The sequence below is a fragment of the Tetrao urogallus genome, assembly GCF_951394365.1.
Source record: "Tetrao urogallus genome assembly, chromosome: 2".
In the NCBI taxonomy this organism is placed as follows: domain Eukaryota; kingdom Metazoa; phylum Chordata; class Aves; order Galliformes; family Phasianidae; genus Tetrao; species Tetrao urogallus.
Genome location: NC_136814.1, coordinates 60,904,495 through 60,922,278, shown reverse-complemented (window position 1 = coordinate 60,922,278; position 17,784 = coordinate 60,904,495). Strand labels below are relative to the sequence as shown.

At 36.4% G+C, this 17,784-nt stretch overlaps 1 protein-coding gene across 1 annotated transcript in view; it reads right to left on the bottom strand.

Annotated features, from left to right (window-relative positions):
- Nucleotides 1–17,784, bottom strand: part of TBC1D32 (TBC1 domain family member 32) — a gene marked incomplete at both ends in the record, with an annotated part of 76,964 nt that overhangs the window by 42,882 nt on the left and 16,298 nt on the right. Inside the window, 7 exons of the mRNA XM_079549991.1 lie at nucleotides 4,620–4,736; nucleotides 5,903–6,021; nucleotides 7,533–7,620; nucleotides 8,289–8,427; nucleotides 10,072–10,154; nucleotides 14,787–14,988; nucleotides 15,977–16,104. Of these exons, the coding sequence (XP_079406117.1) occupies nucleotides 4,620–4,736; nucleotides 5,903–6,021; nucleotides 7,533–7,620; nucleotides 8,289–8,427; nucleotides 10,072–10,154; nucleotides 14,787–14,988; nucleotides 15,977–16,104 (876 nt within the window). The remainder of the gene's footprint in view (nucleotides 1–4,619; nucleotides 4,737–5,902; nucleotides 6,022–7,532; nucleotides 7,621–8,288; nucleotides 8,428–10,071; nucleotides 10,155–14,786; nucleotides 14,989–15,976; nucleotides 16,105–17,784) is intronic.

Genomic DNA, 17,784 nt, shown 5'->3' with positions numbered 1-17,784 from the left:
GAATTAAATCTCAACTTCTATTTTATCCTGTTTAAAAAATATGGTCTCAGAGACAGCAGAGGGAGTTACTACTCAACTGGTTAGATCAATGAATCATTTCAATAACAAATTAAAGAAAAGATGCATGCTTTCTAAAAGCAGCTAGAGTTCTGTATTTCAAAACTGAGAAAATTAAATATACCAAGTCAAATTCCCAGTACTAGAAAAAAAACTAAAACTTGTTTCAGTTAACTGTCTTATTACAAAACAATCATATAATCTTATTTTAAATAATAATGAAATTATATTTACCCTACTAGTTTTTGGGGGTTTTTTTGTTGGTTTTTTTTTTTTTTTGCGGGGGGGGAGGCAGAAAACTATGAACAACAGATGATTTCTATACAACAGGTTCACAATAAAAGTCACAACAAAACAATTTGACTTAGGCTTCACAGCTGTTCATAAAATTGATAGTGCGAGTGATTATTTGTTTACATTTTAAAGATTTTCATACATTTCATAGAATCACAGAATCATTTGAGTTGGAAGGGACCCTTAAAAGTCATCTAAGTCCAACTCCACTGCAATGAAAAGGGACATCTACAGCTGGATCAGGTTGCTCAGACCCTACTTTCTTTCACCTGCTGGCCACGCTTCTTTTGGTGCAGTCCAGGATATGGTTGGATTTCTGCACTGTGAGAGCACATTCCTGGCTTATGTCCAGTTGCTAGCAGTACCCCTAAGTTTGTTTTCAGCAGGGCTGTGCTCAATGCTTTCAGACCCCAGTTTGTACCGATAGCAGGAATTGCTGCAACACAGTGCACAGTGCTCCTGGATTTATTGAACCTCATAAGGCTCTCCTTGGCTCACTACTCAAGCCTGTCTAGGTCCCTCTGGATGGTATCCTGTCCCACAGGTGCGTCAATCACATCACACTACTTGGTGCCATTCACAAACTTGCTGATGGTGCACTCAATCCCACCACTCTCTGGATACAATTTTGCAACCAGTTCCTTATTCATTGAATAGTCCACCTATCAAATCCACATCTTTCCAATCTGGACAGTGGGATGATACTGGGAACCATGTCAAAGATCTTACCAAGGTTCAGATAGATGAAAACAGTAGTTCTTCCCTTGTCCACTGACACAGTTACAACATTACAGAAGGCCAATGAGTTGGTGAGGCAGAAGCTGCCCTTCTAAAGTCATGCCGATTGTCTTGTATCACCTCCCTGTATTCTGTGTGTCTTAGCATAGCAAATGCTTAATGCCAAAGCGTCTATCTGGCAACAAAGCTCCTCCTCTCACATATTAAAAACAGCAACCCACAAAAGAGAGGAAGTGTGAGAACAGAGAGATGAGAAGTCTCTAACGACTGGAAAAAAAGGAAACATTACTCCCACTATCAAGAAAGGGAGGAGGGAGGACCCAGGGAACTACAGCCCAGTAAGTCTCACTTACGTGCCTGGGAAGATCATGGAACAGATCCTCCTAGAAGACATGTTAAGGTACATGAGGGACGATCAGGTGATCCGAGTTAGCCAGCATGGCTCTATCAAGAGAAGATCATGCCTTCAATGATGGAGTGATGACATCACTGGACAATGGGGAAGCAATCAATGTCATCTGCCTGCATTTGTGCAAGGCCTTTGACATAGTCTCCCCCATATCCTTATCTCTAAATTGGAGAGAGATGGATTTTAGGGGCGAGCAATTTGCTGAATAAGGAATTGGTTGGAAGCAGTAGACAGAGGGCTGTGGTGAATGGCTCTACGTCCAACTGGAGACCAATGATAAGCAGTGTCCCCCAAGGGTCTGTATTGGGATCAGTGTTCTTCAACATCTTCATCAATGATGGGCTTGAGTGTACCCTCAGCAAGTTTGCCAATGACATTAAGCTGAGCGGTTGACACAACAGAAGGAAGGGATGCCATCCAAAGGGACCTCAACACACTTGTGAGGTGGGCCCTTGTGAACCTAATGAGGTTAAACATAGTGAAGTGCAAGGTTTTGCACTTGGATTGAACTTATCCTACATACGTATACAGACTGGGAGAAGAACTCCATGAGAGTAGCCCTGTGGAGAAAAACCTGAGGATCCTGGTAGGTGAAAAAATGAATATAACTAAGCAGTGTGCTCTTGTGGCTTTGAGGGCCAATGGTACCCTGGGCTCCATCAGAAGAGAGATGGCCAGCAGGGACAGGAAGTCATTGTCCCTCTCTACTCTGCCCTTGTGAGGCCCCACTGCATCCAGGTCTGGGGCCCCCAGATGTGGAGCTGTTGGAGAGGATCTAGAAAAGATAGAAGATGATCAAAGGGCTGAAGCATCTCTCCTGCACAGACAGGTTGAGGGAGCTGGGCTTGTTCAGCCTGAAGAGATCTAATTGCAGCCTTTCAGTATTTAAAAAGGGATTATAAAAGAAGAGAGGAATCAACATTTTACTTGGGTAGATAGAGACAGGACAAGGGGAAATGGTTTTAAACTCAAGGAGAGAAGCTTTAGGTTGGATATCAGGAGGAAGTTCTTTACAGAGAGAGTGGTGAGGTGGTGGAACAGGCTGCCCAGAGAAGCTGTGGGAGCTCTGTCCCTGGAGTTGCCCAAGACCAGGTTGGATGGGGCCCTGGGCAACCTGATCTAGTATCACACCTATAGGTTGGTGGCTCTGCACATGGCAGGGGGATTGGAATTTGACAATCCTTGGGGTCTCTTCCAACTTAAACCATACTATGATTCCATGACTATTTAGAAAGCACACCATATCCTGTCTTGGAAGCAAGAGAGAATAAGGTTCAACACAAATTCCACTCAAAAAACGTGCAGATTAATCTGCGCTTCTCAACTACAACCTGAATATTACAAATCAGTATCTAAAGTAGGTGACTCCTCAAACATTACATCTTATATTTCAATGATTATGGAGAATCTTAAAAGTTCATCTGGAGGGTATTTTCCAAGCTATATTCCCTTTGATGTGTTGAAACTCTCAAATGTACAGTGGAGACAGGCAGAAGGACCCTGATTCAGCTGTTCCATTTTTAAAAATATTTTAATATGGTAAACTTAGTCTTAGAAAAAAAAAAAAAAAAAAAATCAAACAAAATTATATTTATTAGAAAAAAACAATGCATATGTCATATCTATTTTCCTAAAGGCGTAAAATCAAAAGCTTTTATTATTAAACAGCTAAAAGTAGTAAAATCTGTTCAGTCAATGATGTAAGTAGTTAGACAATAATACAAAGGATGATAAAATGCTTACATACATAAGGAAATAAAGAGCATATAAAGGTGATCAAGTTCTGCATAATATGTAATATTTAGGCTGACCTATATTAGAAGTTAGATGCTGTGGTGATGTGACATAATTAAAAGACATATTGTCTTTTATATTATATTAAATATTAGATATTAAATGTATTAAATATATATGTACTAAATGTATTAGATGAACATCCCCCTTTAACCATCTGGTTCTCTTGTGTTAACTATACAAGCTTAGGATTTTAACTTAGACTTATACACTCTTGCAAATTACTTAAATGAGACAAGCCGCATTCAAAATATCTGAATTTGTTCAGGGAATTTCAAAAATTGTATCAGTATTGCTATTACTACAAACATTTAGAATTTGATGAAATTAGATGAAGTTCCTCAAAACCAGAGAGAAACAAAAAAACAAACAACAAAAACATTACTTAAGATCTACCTCGGTATGAAAATTCTTAGGTATTTACCACCTGCTGCACACATCTGCTCTGGTGCCTTACATTACCCTAAGATTGAGCAGTGTATATGCCAATAATGAGTGGATTAAAAAAAATGAAATGCTTTACCCCATTTGCTCCTCATATCACAGTGTTACAAAAAAAAAAAAAAAAAAAAAAAAGTCTATTAAAATTACTTCCAAACATAACACAATCAGGATATACATTGTCTAAATAACAACTTAAGCTATCACCAATCCAGAGCTTACAATATGCAAACATTAAATTGCAACAGCGATTAAAAGTGGGAGCTCATTTAGCAAAGATCTAATTTCAACTGCCACTCAAGGTCACAGATTAAATTTGCCTATGCTTCACAGAAGGGAAGAATAAATGGATTGTGACTGATGAGTGAAGTAACACAAAATAATTCCATGGTAATACGATTTTTCTTAAGACTGAAATACACCTTAATCAGTAATTTTCTAATTATGCACACTTTTGTATGAATAATCTGTACTTTTAAGAAAGCTTGAGGTGTTCGTACTTTTTTTTTTTTTGTCGAGTCCACAGCATGATAAAGAATTATTATAGAAAAAACAAATATCGACATTTTCCAGCATTTTCTAGCAAGTAACTGTATGTGTATACTGAAATACTAATGTATGTCACCTCATTCCATGGAAAAACACATCCTTGTGCAAGCAAGAAAGATCTTTAAACTGGGCATAAAATATTATCTTTAGCATTTCAAAATAAAAACTTTGTTTAATATGATATGTGCATATACTGCCCTCATGCTGTATATATTACAAAATGCAGAAAATTTTGAAGTCTTTCAGTAAGGAGAAGGAATAATTTATATAACTTTATAACTTATTATTATAGTAACAAAATACACTTCTTTTCTTTTCATAATAAAAGTATACTTACAATAATGTCTGTGGGTACTTCACGGTGTGAATACATTGGTTTATTTGGTATATCCTGTTTACTCAGTAGCTCAAAAACTGCAGGGTAAGTGAGCAAGTTTATCAGACATAGAAAAGACTGGAGAAAGATAAACAAAAGTGAAAAAAGTGACTGTTAGTCAGGTAAGCATAAACAAATATGTTAGAAAGTATTTAAGTTCATCTTTTTTTTGTAGATAAATTGACATAATCAGAGCTTACAAAATCAACTGCAAAAGTGTATACACAATCTAAAAGAGCAGTAGTCTCTGGGGAATGTCTATAAATTATCACATTTTACAAGTGGATGGCTTACTGAAAGTTGAACTCTTTTCCAATGGAACAAATGAGATATACAATCACAAAATGCCTCCTGTCCAGCTTTTCATCCATCAGAACCCTAGGTCCCTTTCCACATGGCTGATCTCAATGAGTTCTTCTCCCAGTCTGTACTTGTATCTCGGATTGCCTCAACACAAGTGCAACATCTTGCACTTGGACTTGCTGAACTTCAATAGAATCTCCTGTGCCCACTTTTTAAGCACGTCCAGGTCCCTTTGGATGGCATCCCTCCCCTCTTTTGTGCCACCTGTAACCCTCAGCTTGGTGTCATCAGTAAACTTTCTAAGAGTACACTTAATTCCACTTTCTGTGTCATTTACAAAGATGTTGAAGAGTACTGGTCCCAAGATGGACCCCTGGAGGACACCACTTGTGACTGGCCTTCACCTGGACATAGAGCTGCTGACAACAACCCCCTGCCTATGATCACGCAAGCATTGTTTTTATCCACCTAATAGCCCAACCTTCAAATCCATGTTTTTCCAATTTTGTGATAAACAAGTGGTGTGGGACCATGTCAAAAGTCTTTTACAAATCCAGGTAGACAGTGATAATTCTGGAAATAACTTTAGAATTATTTTGAAAATTGTAATACTTGCATTATGATGTAATTACAAAATTTTGAGACACAGCATACTCTAAAACACACTGTTCTCTCTGATCTTACTACAGTAACTGGAGACTTGAACTGACAGCCAGAATTTTAACATTCTCATTTCTGTCATTCTTGTCATTTATTACATCATCTTTAAATGGATCTTTAGCATTATGACCTGCCATGCCACAGAAGAATTTTTGCAATCGGTAATTATTTGACTAACATATTAGACCAATTTTGCCTCACACACCAAAAAGTAGGTATAGTTACAATAAAAAAAGCTATCATAGATAGCCAATCAAGATGATTATTAATAAAGTTCTCACCTTCTGACAGCTTTGGTCAATAGGGTCAACTGGAGTAGATTTGGGTTGAGTTATCTTGACATCATCTTTTCCACACTCCAAAAGAGCCCACAGTTTGGCTATAAATGTCTTTATAAATCCTAAAATAAATATTTGTTCCAGCCATGAGAATAGTAAGAATACGAGAAAAAAAAAAAATCATATAAAAAATTTTTACACCAAAATTCTAACCCAGATTCTCAAAATTTTCTACATTTCTACATTCATTAGAATTTCTCAAGACAGACTACCAGAGGATTCCTCTTTCTCTTCTAGTCTCAATCCTTTGGTCAAGCTACCTTTCTACAGCAGTCTGCTTATATTCAATTTAAAACCTACAGCAGCAGTTTGAAAAGAACATTTTACTAGAGGATGATATTTATATAAATTGTGTTTTCATGTAAATAAGCTTCTGATGTTCCTGAACAAGTTAACTACTGCAGATTGAGGCTTATCTTGCACTGACTCTGTAGTTTTATTGGTGACTTACTGTAAATCTGTACTTACTAACATGTTATTGATGAGTTATAGTATGAAAATGGCAGAATATAAAGTTCATGACTGAAACACTACTGGCTGAATTTAAAATGTTCAACGTGCTTTAAAAAAAAAAAAAAAAAAAAAAAAAAAAAAAAAAAAAGAGAGAAGAAATAGTCACTTATCTTTAAAATCTCCAAGTGTAAGCTACAAACATGAAGTCTGTAAGTATAAACTTTATAGACATTACCCAGCCTGCTCTTAGCATTGAAAATCAATGCAGATTATCCTTGGCCAACCATTTTTCTTTGATGCCAAAGGCCATAAGAAGCAAGCTGGCTAAGAACCTTAATCAGGACAGATGGAGTTACTCAAGTAGATCTGCTCCCTGCTTTCTGAAAGATCCCAGAGGCATAACGAATAACTAACAATCAGCTTCCTGAATTGGTAGAATTTCCCTGCCTCTGTAACAGTATTTCAGCCAAGCTTTACTTTATTGATAAGAATCTAGTCAACACAATGACAAACTAATTGGCAACAGTTGATTTCTCTAAGCACAATTCTGAAGGAATTTTCTGGTATGGGTTGACACATAAGAAAAAGCATCAGTTCAAAAAAAGACTCACTTCCATCTCACCCTTGTGCAAGAGTGTCAGTGACACTCCAGTATACAGCATTTAGTTCAGTTTCTCACTCTGAGCTGTCAGTAGCCCTGGAAAATTGCATACAAATTACAGGAACCAACACTTCATAATTCTGATCTGCAGATCAGTAAGTAGTATTTGCAAATTATTAACAGCTTTTTTTTTTTTTTTTTTTTTTAAGCAGTCTTCAACGTCATCATGCGCAAACATGAAACTTCTAGAAATCCAAACCAATGAAATAAAGATTTTATGTAATGTACGGGAAAAAAAAGAAAAATTGGCATCAAGATGAATGAATTACTTAAATGCCTGAAAGAATAAATTTCCTTCTAGAAAATTAATTAATTAACAGGCATTTAAACAGCCTTTACTAATACCGCATAATTATTTCACACAGTCAACATTTTTAGCATCTTTCTCATCTTTTTTTTCCCCCCATATGCTTGACTACAGCATCTAGCTACTCATAATAAAATCTTTCCTAAAATTACCTGAACTCTGTAGAGCTACTGCAGCTGTTGGTGTTGTCGCCATTTGTGCAACAATCACTCCATTATCAAATTCTTCATGTTCATTTGCCTGTTAGAAACAACACAATCTGAGTACATCAGAGGGCGCACAATTCAAACAATCTCTTCAACTATTGATTTTTCCTACACTTGTTTACAGAATTTAATCCACTGTATCATCAGACTTGAACAATTCACATATCCTCTACAGTCTTGCCAGGGTCAGATTCCAAACCAAACATCTTTATCAAGTAAATAATCATATAAAAATTTAAATGAAAAACACAATGGCTAGGAGATGCAACATCAACAAATAAAAGCTTTAGTATTATTATGTTCTTTGCACATATTAAATTGGATGCATGTGACATTCTACTTCTTCCCCAAAAAATGCATATCTGATCTTTGGTTACACATTAGAATTTCAAGTGCTGCCTAGCGTGTTTAGATTTCAACACCACCTATCTACATGGTCTAGAAAAAAAAGAGAAAACTTCAAAGAATAAAAAAACTTTACAGAAAAGAGTCAGGAAAAATAAATAACATATGCCTGGCATTTTAAGATGATTAGCATCCAACATCACTACATCAAACTTGAAGACCTACAATTTAAAATTTAAATTACAATTTAAATTACAAAATGATGTCTCAACTTATTTTTTTATTATGTTCTTTCTTCTTCATGTTATTATCATCATTAAAAGAATAAAACCACTGTACCTGCCCTATCACTCTTACCTGGTGTTTTTTTGATAAACTATTGAACATAAAGCTCACACAGTCACTCATGGCCCCAGTACTATGAAGCAAAAATAGTCCCTTAGGTGTGGCTGAAAAATTTAGCAGAGCATCTAGCAAAGTCTCTTCCCATAACAAACTGTAAGAGGAGGAAAGTAACAATTAAAAAAAGAAATTAAAACTTGTTTAAAAACAAACAATTTAAAAATCAAAAGCTTTCTCATTCAAACAGCAACAAAAAAATACATTTAGGAAAGTTATATGTAACACTATTACTTTGTGCAAACATCCAAACTTATCCTGACAGAAGGATTAGCTTAGACAATAAGGAAGGAATACAGAATAGACAAAACAATGCAATCGTGAACCCAAAAGACCTGTATCATCTTTACATGCTGTTATGATTTTTTATCTAACCCTGGACAAGCCTTTCAAGGCATTACTGTAGCAGTTACACATAGGCAAAGTTGGCACAGAATTTGCCACTGATGTAAAAACACTGTAAGGAACTAATAAAAACTTGCATTCTAGGTCCTTCTAGAAATTAGTACAGAATTATAAAAATAAGGCTCCGTATTTTTAATAGCTTCTTGTACTAAGAGCAGTAAATGAAAAACATTTTCTACAAACGTGACAGGAATAACAGCCATTACAAGAAGCAAATATGATATCTTCTGAGCTACAAACAGTCTGTACCCCAAAAACAAAAGTGAATCAATTCTGTGTCCTTTGGCAAAGTACAACAGCTGCAAGCATCACCAGAATCATATGATGCTCTTTCACTGAAAGCACTTGCTTACAGGATTCTCACTTCAAGTTCTCATTTCTCACTTGTGATTCCTATCACTAACAGAAGCAAGCAGCTGTTTCCATAGCACTCAGCCATTACCCCAAAATCTAAACACTTCTCCTAATGCCTGCCAGGTCATGTTCAGTAGCAAAAATTTTACCTAGAAATACATCAGCCTGACTTACTCCATAAAGAAATGAAAAATCTAAATGACAGAATGAAATTGCAACTTACGCCGAAGGTACTGATCAGTGATAGTCTCTTCACTTACAGCTCTACATCTCTGAATTTCTTTTTATCACTAGTTTTGAATTGCTATAAACAGTTTGCAAGCCACCATTAGAGTATTAACTGTTAAGGAATATTTGCAAATTATGTATGAAATCTATTGTAAACTATAAACAAGAAAATCTGCTTGATTAACCTGATAATCTGCTTAATCTTCTCTCTGAATTTTCAGACTCACAAATGTCTGTATGCTTTCAAATGATAAATGTACAAATATCTATAAGGTACATTATATTTCAGTACAAAAGCAAGGACATCAATCTTAACACATACTTGACTTTGAGCAAGAATTTAGGCCATCTTGCTAAACAGTATTTTGACAGCATAGATACCATTCAGAAGAAGAGTTTTAAATTAACACTATGTCAAAGCCATTAGATAAATTCTGACTGCTATTTTGTTCTATGCTTTCTAATTCACATTTTCCTCAAACCATTTTCTGAAGTCGAAGAGAATCAGCTCAACTGTAAGTCCGCTTAACATAGATTAGACATAACTGTGTGAGCCAAAAAAGTCATTAAAGGTCAAGAACAATTTTGTGACTCAACTGATACACATCCTAAGATGACATCACTCATGCTATGCTTCTGGAAGAATTCCTAAAAAATACACAGTGTTATTATAAAAATATGCTTCAATTCCAAATAAAGTAATTGTGTGCATTTTGTATTTGTACATATTCAAATATCAAAGAACAATACTTACACATTTTTTGAGTCTAGACTTATTGATGATGTGGAGTCTGCACCAGTTACAGGGGAAGGTACTCTTTCTGAAAGCAAACTTGCCTGTGAAATAAAAAAATAATAATAATAAACTGCTTATTTATTCCATTTTAAAATGCCAAATCTTGGTCACTCTCATAATACATAAAAAAACATCAGTGATCAGGTTGTAGCCTAGACTTCATTATAGAATACACCATAGCACTTACATTTTTTACTTCAGAATGCTCTTTGTGTTTTTAAATTTTTTTCCCTCAGATATAAATCGACTTAAAGCTATCACATTTTGTTTAATTATAAAAATTCTCCTTAAAAATATTTTGTTCTCACTTTTTACTTAGACTCCCAAGTAGAAAAATTCTCATGCAAAAAAATGAAACAGATTAGATTTTATTCTGCTTCTGTCCCAAGTAACAGAAACAGCAGTCTCTTGAACTAACAACACAGTATCAAATGTGTTGAGCAATTCTGTCAAATTTTATTTTATTTATGAATTTTATTAAATGATATATATAGGTATGGATATACATATAAACAAAGTAAGTTACAAACAAAGATTCTATGTATGTGTGTATAAACAAACACATATTTGGTGAGATTTCTAATTAAAAAGCTGTTTTAAAATAACTGTGAAAAACACTTTATATTTAGCAACATTTCTCAAGATAAGGAGTACACTTTACCATTCAAATGAGAGTAGTCATTAATTTCAATGAATTCAGTGGAACCATTCTCTTATAATCTAATACATACACATAACATTCCTGTATTAAACTAATTACTTATCATGAACCTGTTAAGCTTCTCTTTTATCATCATCTATACAAAAATGCCAGCTTCTGTCTCAGAATTCCACTAAGATTTGCCATGAAAATTTTTTCCTCCACCAGTCTTAAAACAAGACGACATGTAAGGCAGATGTAAACAAACCATCAGTCTATCTTTCAAACACCTGTAACTAATGCTTGGATAGAATTTTTAATTTTTATTTTTACTTTACTCAAGATCAAAAATGTAGATGCTTTAAAATTAAACAACAGAAACAGAAAATCATTAATATGGCAGTGAGAATTTGCTTTACTAAAATGTTGATTCTTGAAGTCCTTAAATATGCAGACTCCTTTTGACCTTCAAAGTGATGTGAAGAAATATAATTCTGTCAGTTGAATGATTCATAATTTAATTCTAAGCATTCATGCTATTTTCCTTTTGTATGTCAAAACAAATTGCCTAAATGATGGTCTGTATCATAATAAAGCTTTTTTAATATGCAGAACAAGTATTTTGAAAATGCATGGTTGATGAGATGCTTTAGAGCAAATAACAGGAAATGCCCATCAAAAGCATATGCCAGCCTGACTGTGATAAACATTAAATAGATAAACAGGTTAGTTCAAGTAAGATTAACTGCTTACATAACAAGAAAGCATAAACATGATTGACAGATTTTTGAGTTACACAAATTTCAGCATGGTTAAATTGAACTAAACTCTATAATTCAATAAGATTCTGAAGTTCTTCAGGCAGAGAAGAACATAAATTTCAAAACCAATTTTATAATGGGAATTTGAATTTCCTCTGATATAATAATTATAGTTGTAATATTTTATTTTCTATCAAAATTTATGCTTTCATGATCATACCCTTATATGGAAGCGGTAAGAAATATCTGAAAGCTAATTATTTAAGTCTTCTATTCATGTTTCATCTGATACTTTCTGCCTTAGAATACACTGCGACCATTTCTAAGCATAATTAAAGCATGCAGCATTTGTCAAGAATAGCTGTTCCATTCTGTTTCCCTTGCAATCAATCGCTCTCCTGCTTCCTTTTCTCCAAAAAAAGTCTTTAGTCTTTTGTCAGCTTTTATTTCCATCTTGGCTTGATCCTTCTCCTCTAAGAAAATATTTTACAGTCACTGTGTGTGGGGGGGGGGTGGGGGGGGGGGAGGGGAAGGAGGGGAGTTGATTGCATTTTTCAATATAAAGTGAAGTAACACAGCTTAATTTTGTTTGTTTCCACTAAGAATTTTGGTATCCATAGTTCAAATACAATGTTTCAGCTTAGAGGGAAGTCAAAACTGAAGTTTTGTATGTTACCTAAATATTGTCCAAGTTACTTTCATGATTTCAACATTTGTTTGAATTTTACTTCACTGTGAACTTTTTGAAAACTGCTTTTGCAAGCAGCACCTGATGTCATTCTTCCATCTTAACAATAACATGAGGGCTGCTCCAGAAGTAGTGCCTCTATTTTATTATGCTGGCCCCTGACATCAAAGACTGATGTTGGTCATATGACAATAGAGGCTGAACCTTCCCACCAATATTCTGTTGTGCTCTGTTGCATTATTACCGATGGCAGTAGATGCGCAGTTTGACAAAATGGTGTCTGACATGAAGTGCATATGAAACAAACCTGTATAACTGAGTTCTTCCACGCAAAAAAAATTGCACCCACTGACATTCATCAATGCTTGCTGAGCTTTTATGGAGACCAAACAGTGGGTGTGAGCACAATGAGGTGCTGGGTGGTGCGTTTCAGCAGTGCTGTGAAAGACAAGCCACATTACGGACAGCCATGCAGATTTTTACAAGCCTAACATGTAGGCCTATCATCATTGGTGAAAATGCATACCTGATCATGATGAAATGCAGTGTTGAAAAGCAGTGTTTTGTAGCTAAGAATTTGCTCTATCAAATACTGTATTATGCTCTTTGTACCTGCTGCAGTTTCCAAGGAAATAAATAGAAGGCATTACTTTCAGAGCAACCTACATAATAATTGGCAAGAATTTCCACACTGCATATGATTATAGGAGCAATAAAAATAGAAGAAAAAATAGTGAGTAAGGAAGGATCTACATATATTGTTCAGTAAATTTATAATAGAAAGCAGAACAGTCTTCACAGTTGTCCCATGATCTTTCCAGCAGAAAATGCACTAGACTAGTAATCAGATGGAAGTGAAAGTGTACACTCTGCATAACGTATCCACACAGATAACACAAGAACTCCAGTTCGTGCATCTTATTACAGTCTCTTAAGAATATCTCAGTAGCATCTAACCACTTAAGTCAACCATTTAAGTCAAATATTTGTCAAATATTTTTCTATCTTCCACAAAACTAATTGGTTTAACTTCAAAAATATTGAGATCGCATCTGAAGAGTTTTTCCTTACAAAACAGCCCAGACCAGGAATGAAGATCAGATCTCTAGCAGACAGTGACAAATACAGAATCACAGAATCATCCACAGATTAGAAAAGGCCTCCAGGATCAATGAAAACCAACAATGAACCTGACCTACCAAATCCCATCACTTAACTACGTTCCTTAGTGTCATGTTCACACTTATCAATACATTTAGGAATGGGACACCATCACTTTTGTGGGTAGACCGTTCTGATGTTTGACCACGAAAAAATTCTTCTTAATATAATGTCTAAATCTCCCCTGGCCCCTTTCCTCACATCCCATCACTTAAAATTTTAGAAAAGAGGCTGGACATTCTCTTCACTGCAACCTTCTTCCAGCAAGGAGGCCCCTCCTCTGCTTCCTGTTCTCTACATAAAACAACCTCAATTCCCTCAGTCATTCCTCAAAAATCTTGTTTTTCAGACCATTCATCTTTGAGAATAACTCCTGAACTTTGAGAATATCTCAGTAGCATCTAACCATTTAAGTCAAATATTTAAGTCACTCTTCTCTGCACACATTTGAGTAGCCAAACATCCTTCCTGTAAGTGAGGGGTCCAAAACCAAACACGGTATTTCAGGTGTGTACAAAGGGACAAATCACTTCCTGAGTCATACTGGCCACAGTATTTCTGACACGATGGCATTGGCCATCTTGACTAACCAGGCACACTTCTGGCTTCATGTTCAGCCAGCTTCCAACCAGGATTTCTAGGTACTTTTCTGCTGGACAACATTCCCATTACTCTTCCCCAAGACTGTACCTCTACGTGAGGTTGTTACAACTCAAGTTGCAGTAGCTGACACCCTTGTTGAAAGTCGTGATATTGGATTTCGCACACTGATTTAGCCTATACAGATCCTTCTGCAAAGCCTTCCTACTGTGAAGTAGGAAGTCCTGCCTAACTTGGTATTGCCTGCAAACTCAGTGAGGGCGCACTTGATCTCCTCCACCCAATCTCTGATAAAAATGTTAAACAAAATCTGCCCTACGACTGATTGCTAGGGAACACCACTGGAGACCAGCAGCAATCTGGACTGAACACCATTCACTGGGACTGTTTGAGCATGCTCTTCATCCAGACAACTGGACACTTGTTCAAGGCATGAGCAACCAGTTTCTCCAAGAGAATACTGAGGGAAACAGTGTCAAATGCTTTACTAAAATCCAAGCAGACAAATAGTGAACATTAAATAATTTCTAGCATCAATTACGATGTTTAAAAAGGAGTTGATCAATGAATGATAGGCCTACCTATACATCTTCAGAGTTCCTGGTTTAAATCTTAAGACACATAAGTCCCAATTTAAGCTGCTGCTATGTTTACATACAGAAGGAAATTCTGAAAAGTAGAACTTCACTTTTAGAACAATTCGAAGCATTCCTACCTCACTTCTTAAGTAAGAGGAATCTACACTAATGAAAAACTGTCACATTAAGATAAATCTCTCAAAGTAAGATTTTTCTAAACTTCCCAGTTCCAAAATAAGATTTACCTTTTTCCAGGCCTCTCCAATTGATTCATGCAAGCCGTAAGGAATTAGCATCTGCAGGCCTTCACATGTTCTGTACATCTGACGACATACAAAAATGAAAGCTCCTTTAACAACTTGCAAAAGCTCGGATCCAGATAAAAGAGAAATGTCGTCATGAAGAAGTTTCTTTGTAAACTGAACAATTATATGAACAGCTGTAGGACTGGAAATAAAATAACACTTTTAAAATGTTGGTTTGTAGTCTTCAATGAGCCCTGAAAAAAATTCTTTGTCAGAGCTTAGTTAAATTTTTCTAGGAGTAGTGGAAAGAAATTACGACCCACTATGGAAGAATCCAATATACTAATACTTCCAACAGTAGTCCAAATAAAGAATATAAAGCAAATGATTTTACTTTAGCTACTGGTCCACATAAAACAAACATGCAGCCACTGTCTAACATCTTGCCCAAATGGCTGTGAACTACACAAACTGTGTTTTGAAGCTGAAGCTTCCCATCAGTATTCCATTACGTTGTGTTGCATTGTTAGAGATGGCAGCAAAGGGGCAATCTGACAAAATGGTGTCTGATATGGAAGTATTTATGAAGCAAAAGCGTGTAACTGAATTCCTCCATGCGGAAAATACTGCACCCACTGTCATTCAACAATGTTTGCTAACGTTTATGGAGACAAAACAGTGGACGCTTGCATAGGTGAGATGGTGGGTAGATAGCGTGCTTCAGCAGGGGCAGCAGCGGTATGAAAGACAAACTACATTCCATACAGCCATGAAGACCTTCACATACATGACTTCACACATACGCCTGCAGCATGCAGGCTCTTGTCCATCATTGGTGAAAATGCATAGCTAATCATGGTGGCAACACTGAAACATAGCATTCTGTAGCTGAGAATTTCTCTTTCAAGCAGTATTATTGTGCTCTATTTGCCTGTTGCAGTTTCCATGGAAACAACTGGGAGGCATTACTTTTGGAGCAATTCACTTATTTCTTAGAAGTGTGATTTTATCTGGTTATACACATAAATCTCTTTCTTACACATTCTTAAAAACACTTTCTATTTGATAATGAGATATTTATACTTCAAACACAAACAAAACATGCTACAAATGTTTTTTTAAAACTGACTATCTCCTCATAAGACTAGCACAATTCATTAAATTCCTCACTAATGTTATTCACTTCTTACCTATTTTCTTTTGCAGAGTTTTTATTTCCTCCATAAAGAAGAACAGAAAGACCATCTTCTGCAGCAGCAATCCTTGCCAAAATATCAGCTATATCAATTAAAGTGGTTTCAAGGCAATTTATAAATACCTGTTTGGGAGCCAAAAAAAAGTTTTAAATTAATTGCTTTAGTAAAAGCTGTTTATTCAAGTCTGGCTTATATATGCAGAATTTGAATGAAGGTCACCTTTCTGATGTCTGCTGGATGGTTTAAACAAAAGGAAAGCAGCCTATGCTCAAATGCTATCACATAAAAATCTACATCACAGAAGGCAGTAATTGCCACTTTTAATGATTACGGCAGAAATCTAATGACTACAAAATACAGAGAACAGACATTACTAAACTCTTCTCTCTTTTCCCGCAATGAACGTGGAAAGATTCTTGATAAACCATCTAGTATCTGAGTCAAGGTGAGAAACACACTATTGTTTTGCTGCATATGCACTGGAAACTCTTTGGCAAGACATGGAATTCCAGTTGCACAGGAAGATCTTTTGCGTCCAACTCATATCTAGGCAGAGGTAAGCCTAAACAGCCACTTGCTCTGTAATCATGAGGAAGCCTTCACTGCTGAAGCAAAACAAAAGTCACCTGCCAATTTCTCGTTCACATCAGAACACTGAACAACAGAGCTATAACAAAGAGGGCCTGAGCATTTACCACTGGGATTCAGAATGTTTGGCCTGGCACCATCACTTGTGATTATGCTACCTGAAAAGTCCTAAACAGGCCATTACTTGTTAGTAAATGAAATTATTATAATGGTATACAAGCAAAATACAAGTACTCCACACAAAGAATCTGTCAGGGAGCAGCAAGCACAAGTTGCTCTGCAAGGAAAACTGCAAGATAAGAGGGATGGAGAGGCATTCAGAGGCAGTGGCTCTCCATCAGATGGGCAGGCAGTCCTTCCACACCCAAGCAAAAAGAGTACATAAAGTTTGCGATGGCAACCAGGTTCACCCAACAATTCAGATCCCTTCCATTGAGACAAAGGAGGTCTGAGGTTAAGCTAGGAAGCTGAGTCAATAATTAATTAGGGTTAGTCACAACCCAGTGATAACCATGCAAGTCAACAGTGACAAAGCTGTCACAGAATCTGAGCTCAAACAAGCCAAGCATTGTCTATGGGTTGGGGTACAAATCAATGGGACACATGGCTTCAGTGTTGTTATAACGCAGTACAGGCAGGAAATCAATGTGAGAACTTTAAAAACATTCCTGAGAGAAGGGTGGACTGAGTCCACACTGAGGCATATTAGCAGAAACATTGCTGCATTGCTGGAACTGGGGTGGTGAGTGGTCTCTGCTGAGGCTTTCTGACAGAGCTTTCTCAAGCATCACCCTTCAAGGCTTCACCCCGTTACCTAAGCTACTGACCATAGGCAGCCGAGCCCAAGGATAGGATTATTAGGGAGGAAATGTTATATTAATAACATATTAGGAATATTAGGGAGCTTCTGTCAGTAGACAGAAGCTGTGATTCTGCAGATCTTATTCTAGAGTCTTAAATGTGTCACCAAAACTGTTCCTATCTGTACACCTCAGTCTGACTATGACTCTTTTACTCTAAGGGTGACTAAGCAATGGCACAGGTTGCCCAGAGAGATTGTAGCATTTCCTTTAAGGGATTCAAAAGCCATCTGGATACAGTCCTATGCAAGAGGCTTTAAGTAGGCCTGTTTAGACCAGAAGACCTCCAGAGGTCCTCTTCCAACTTCAATTATTGCGTGATTCTGTGAATATACAGTCAAGAGATAACCAGAG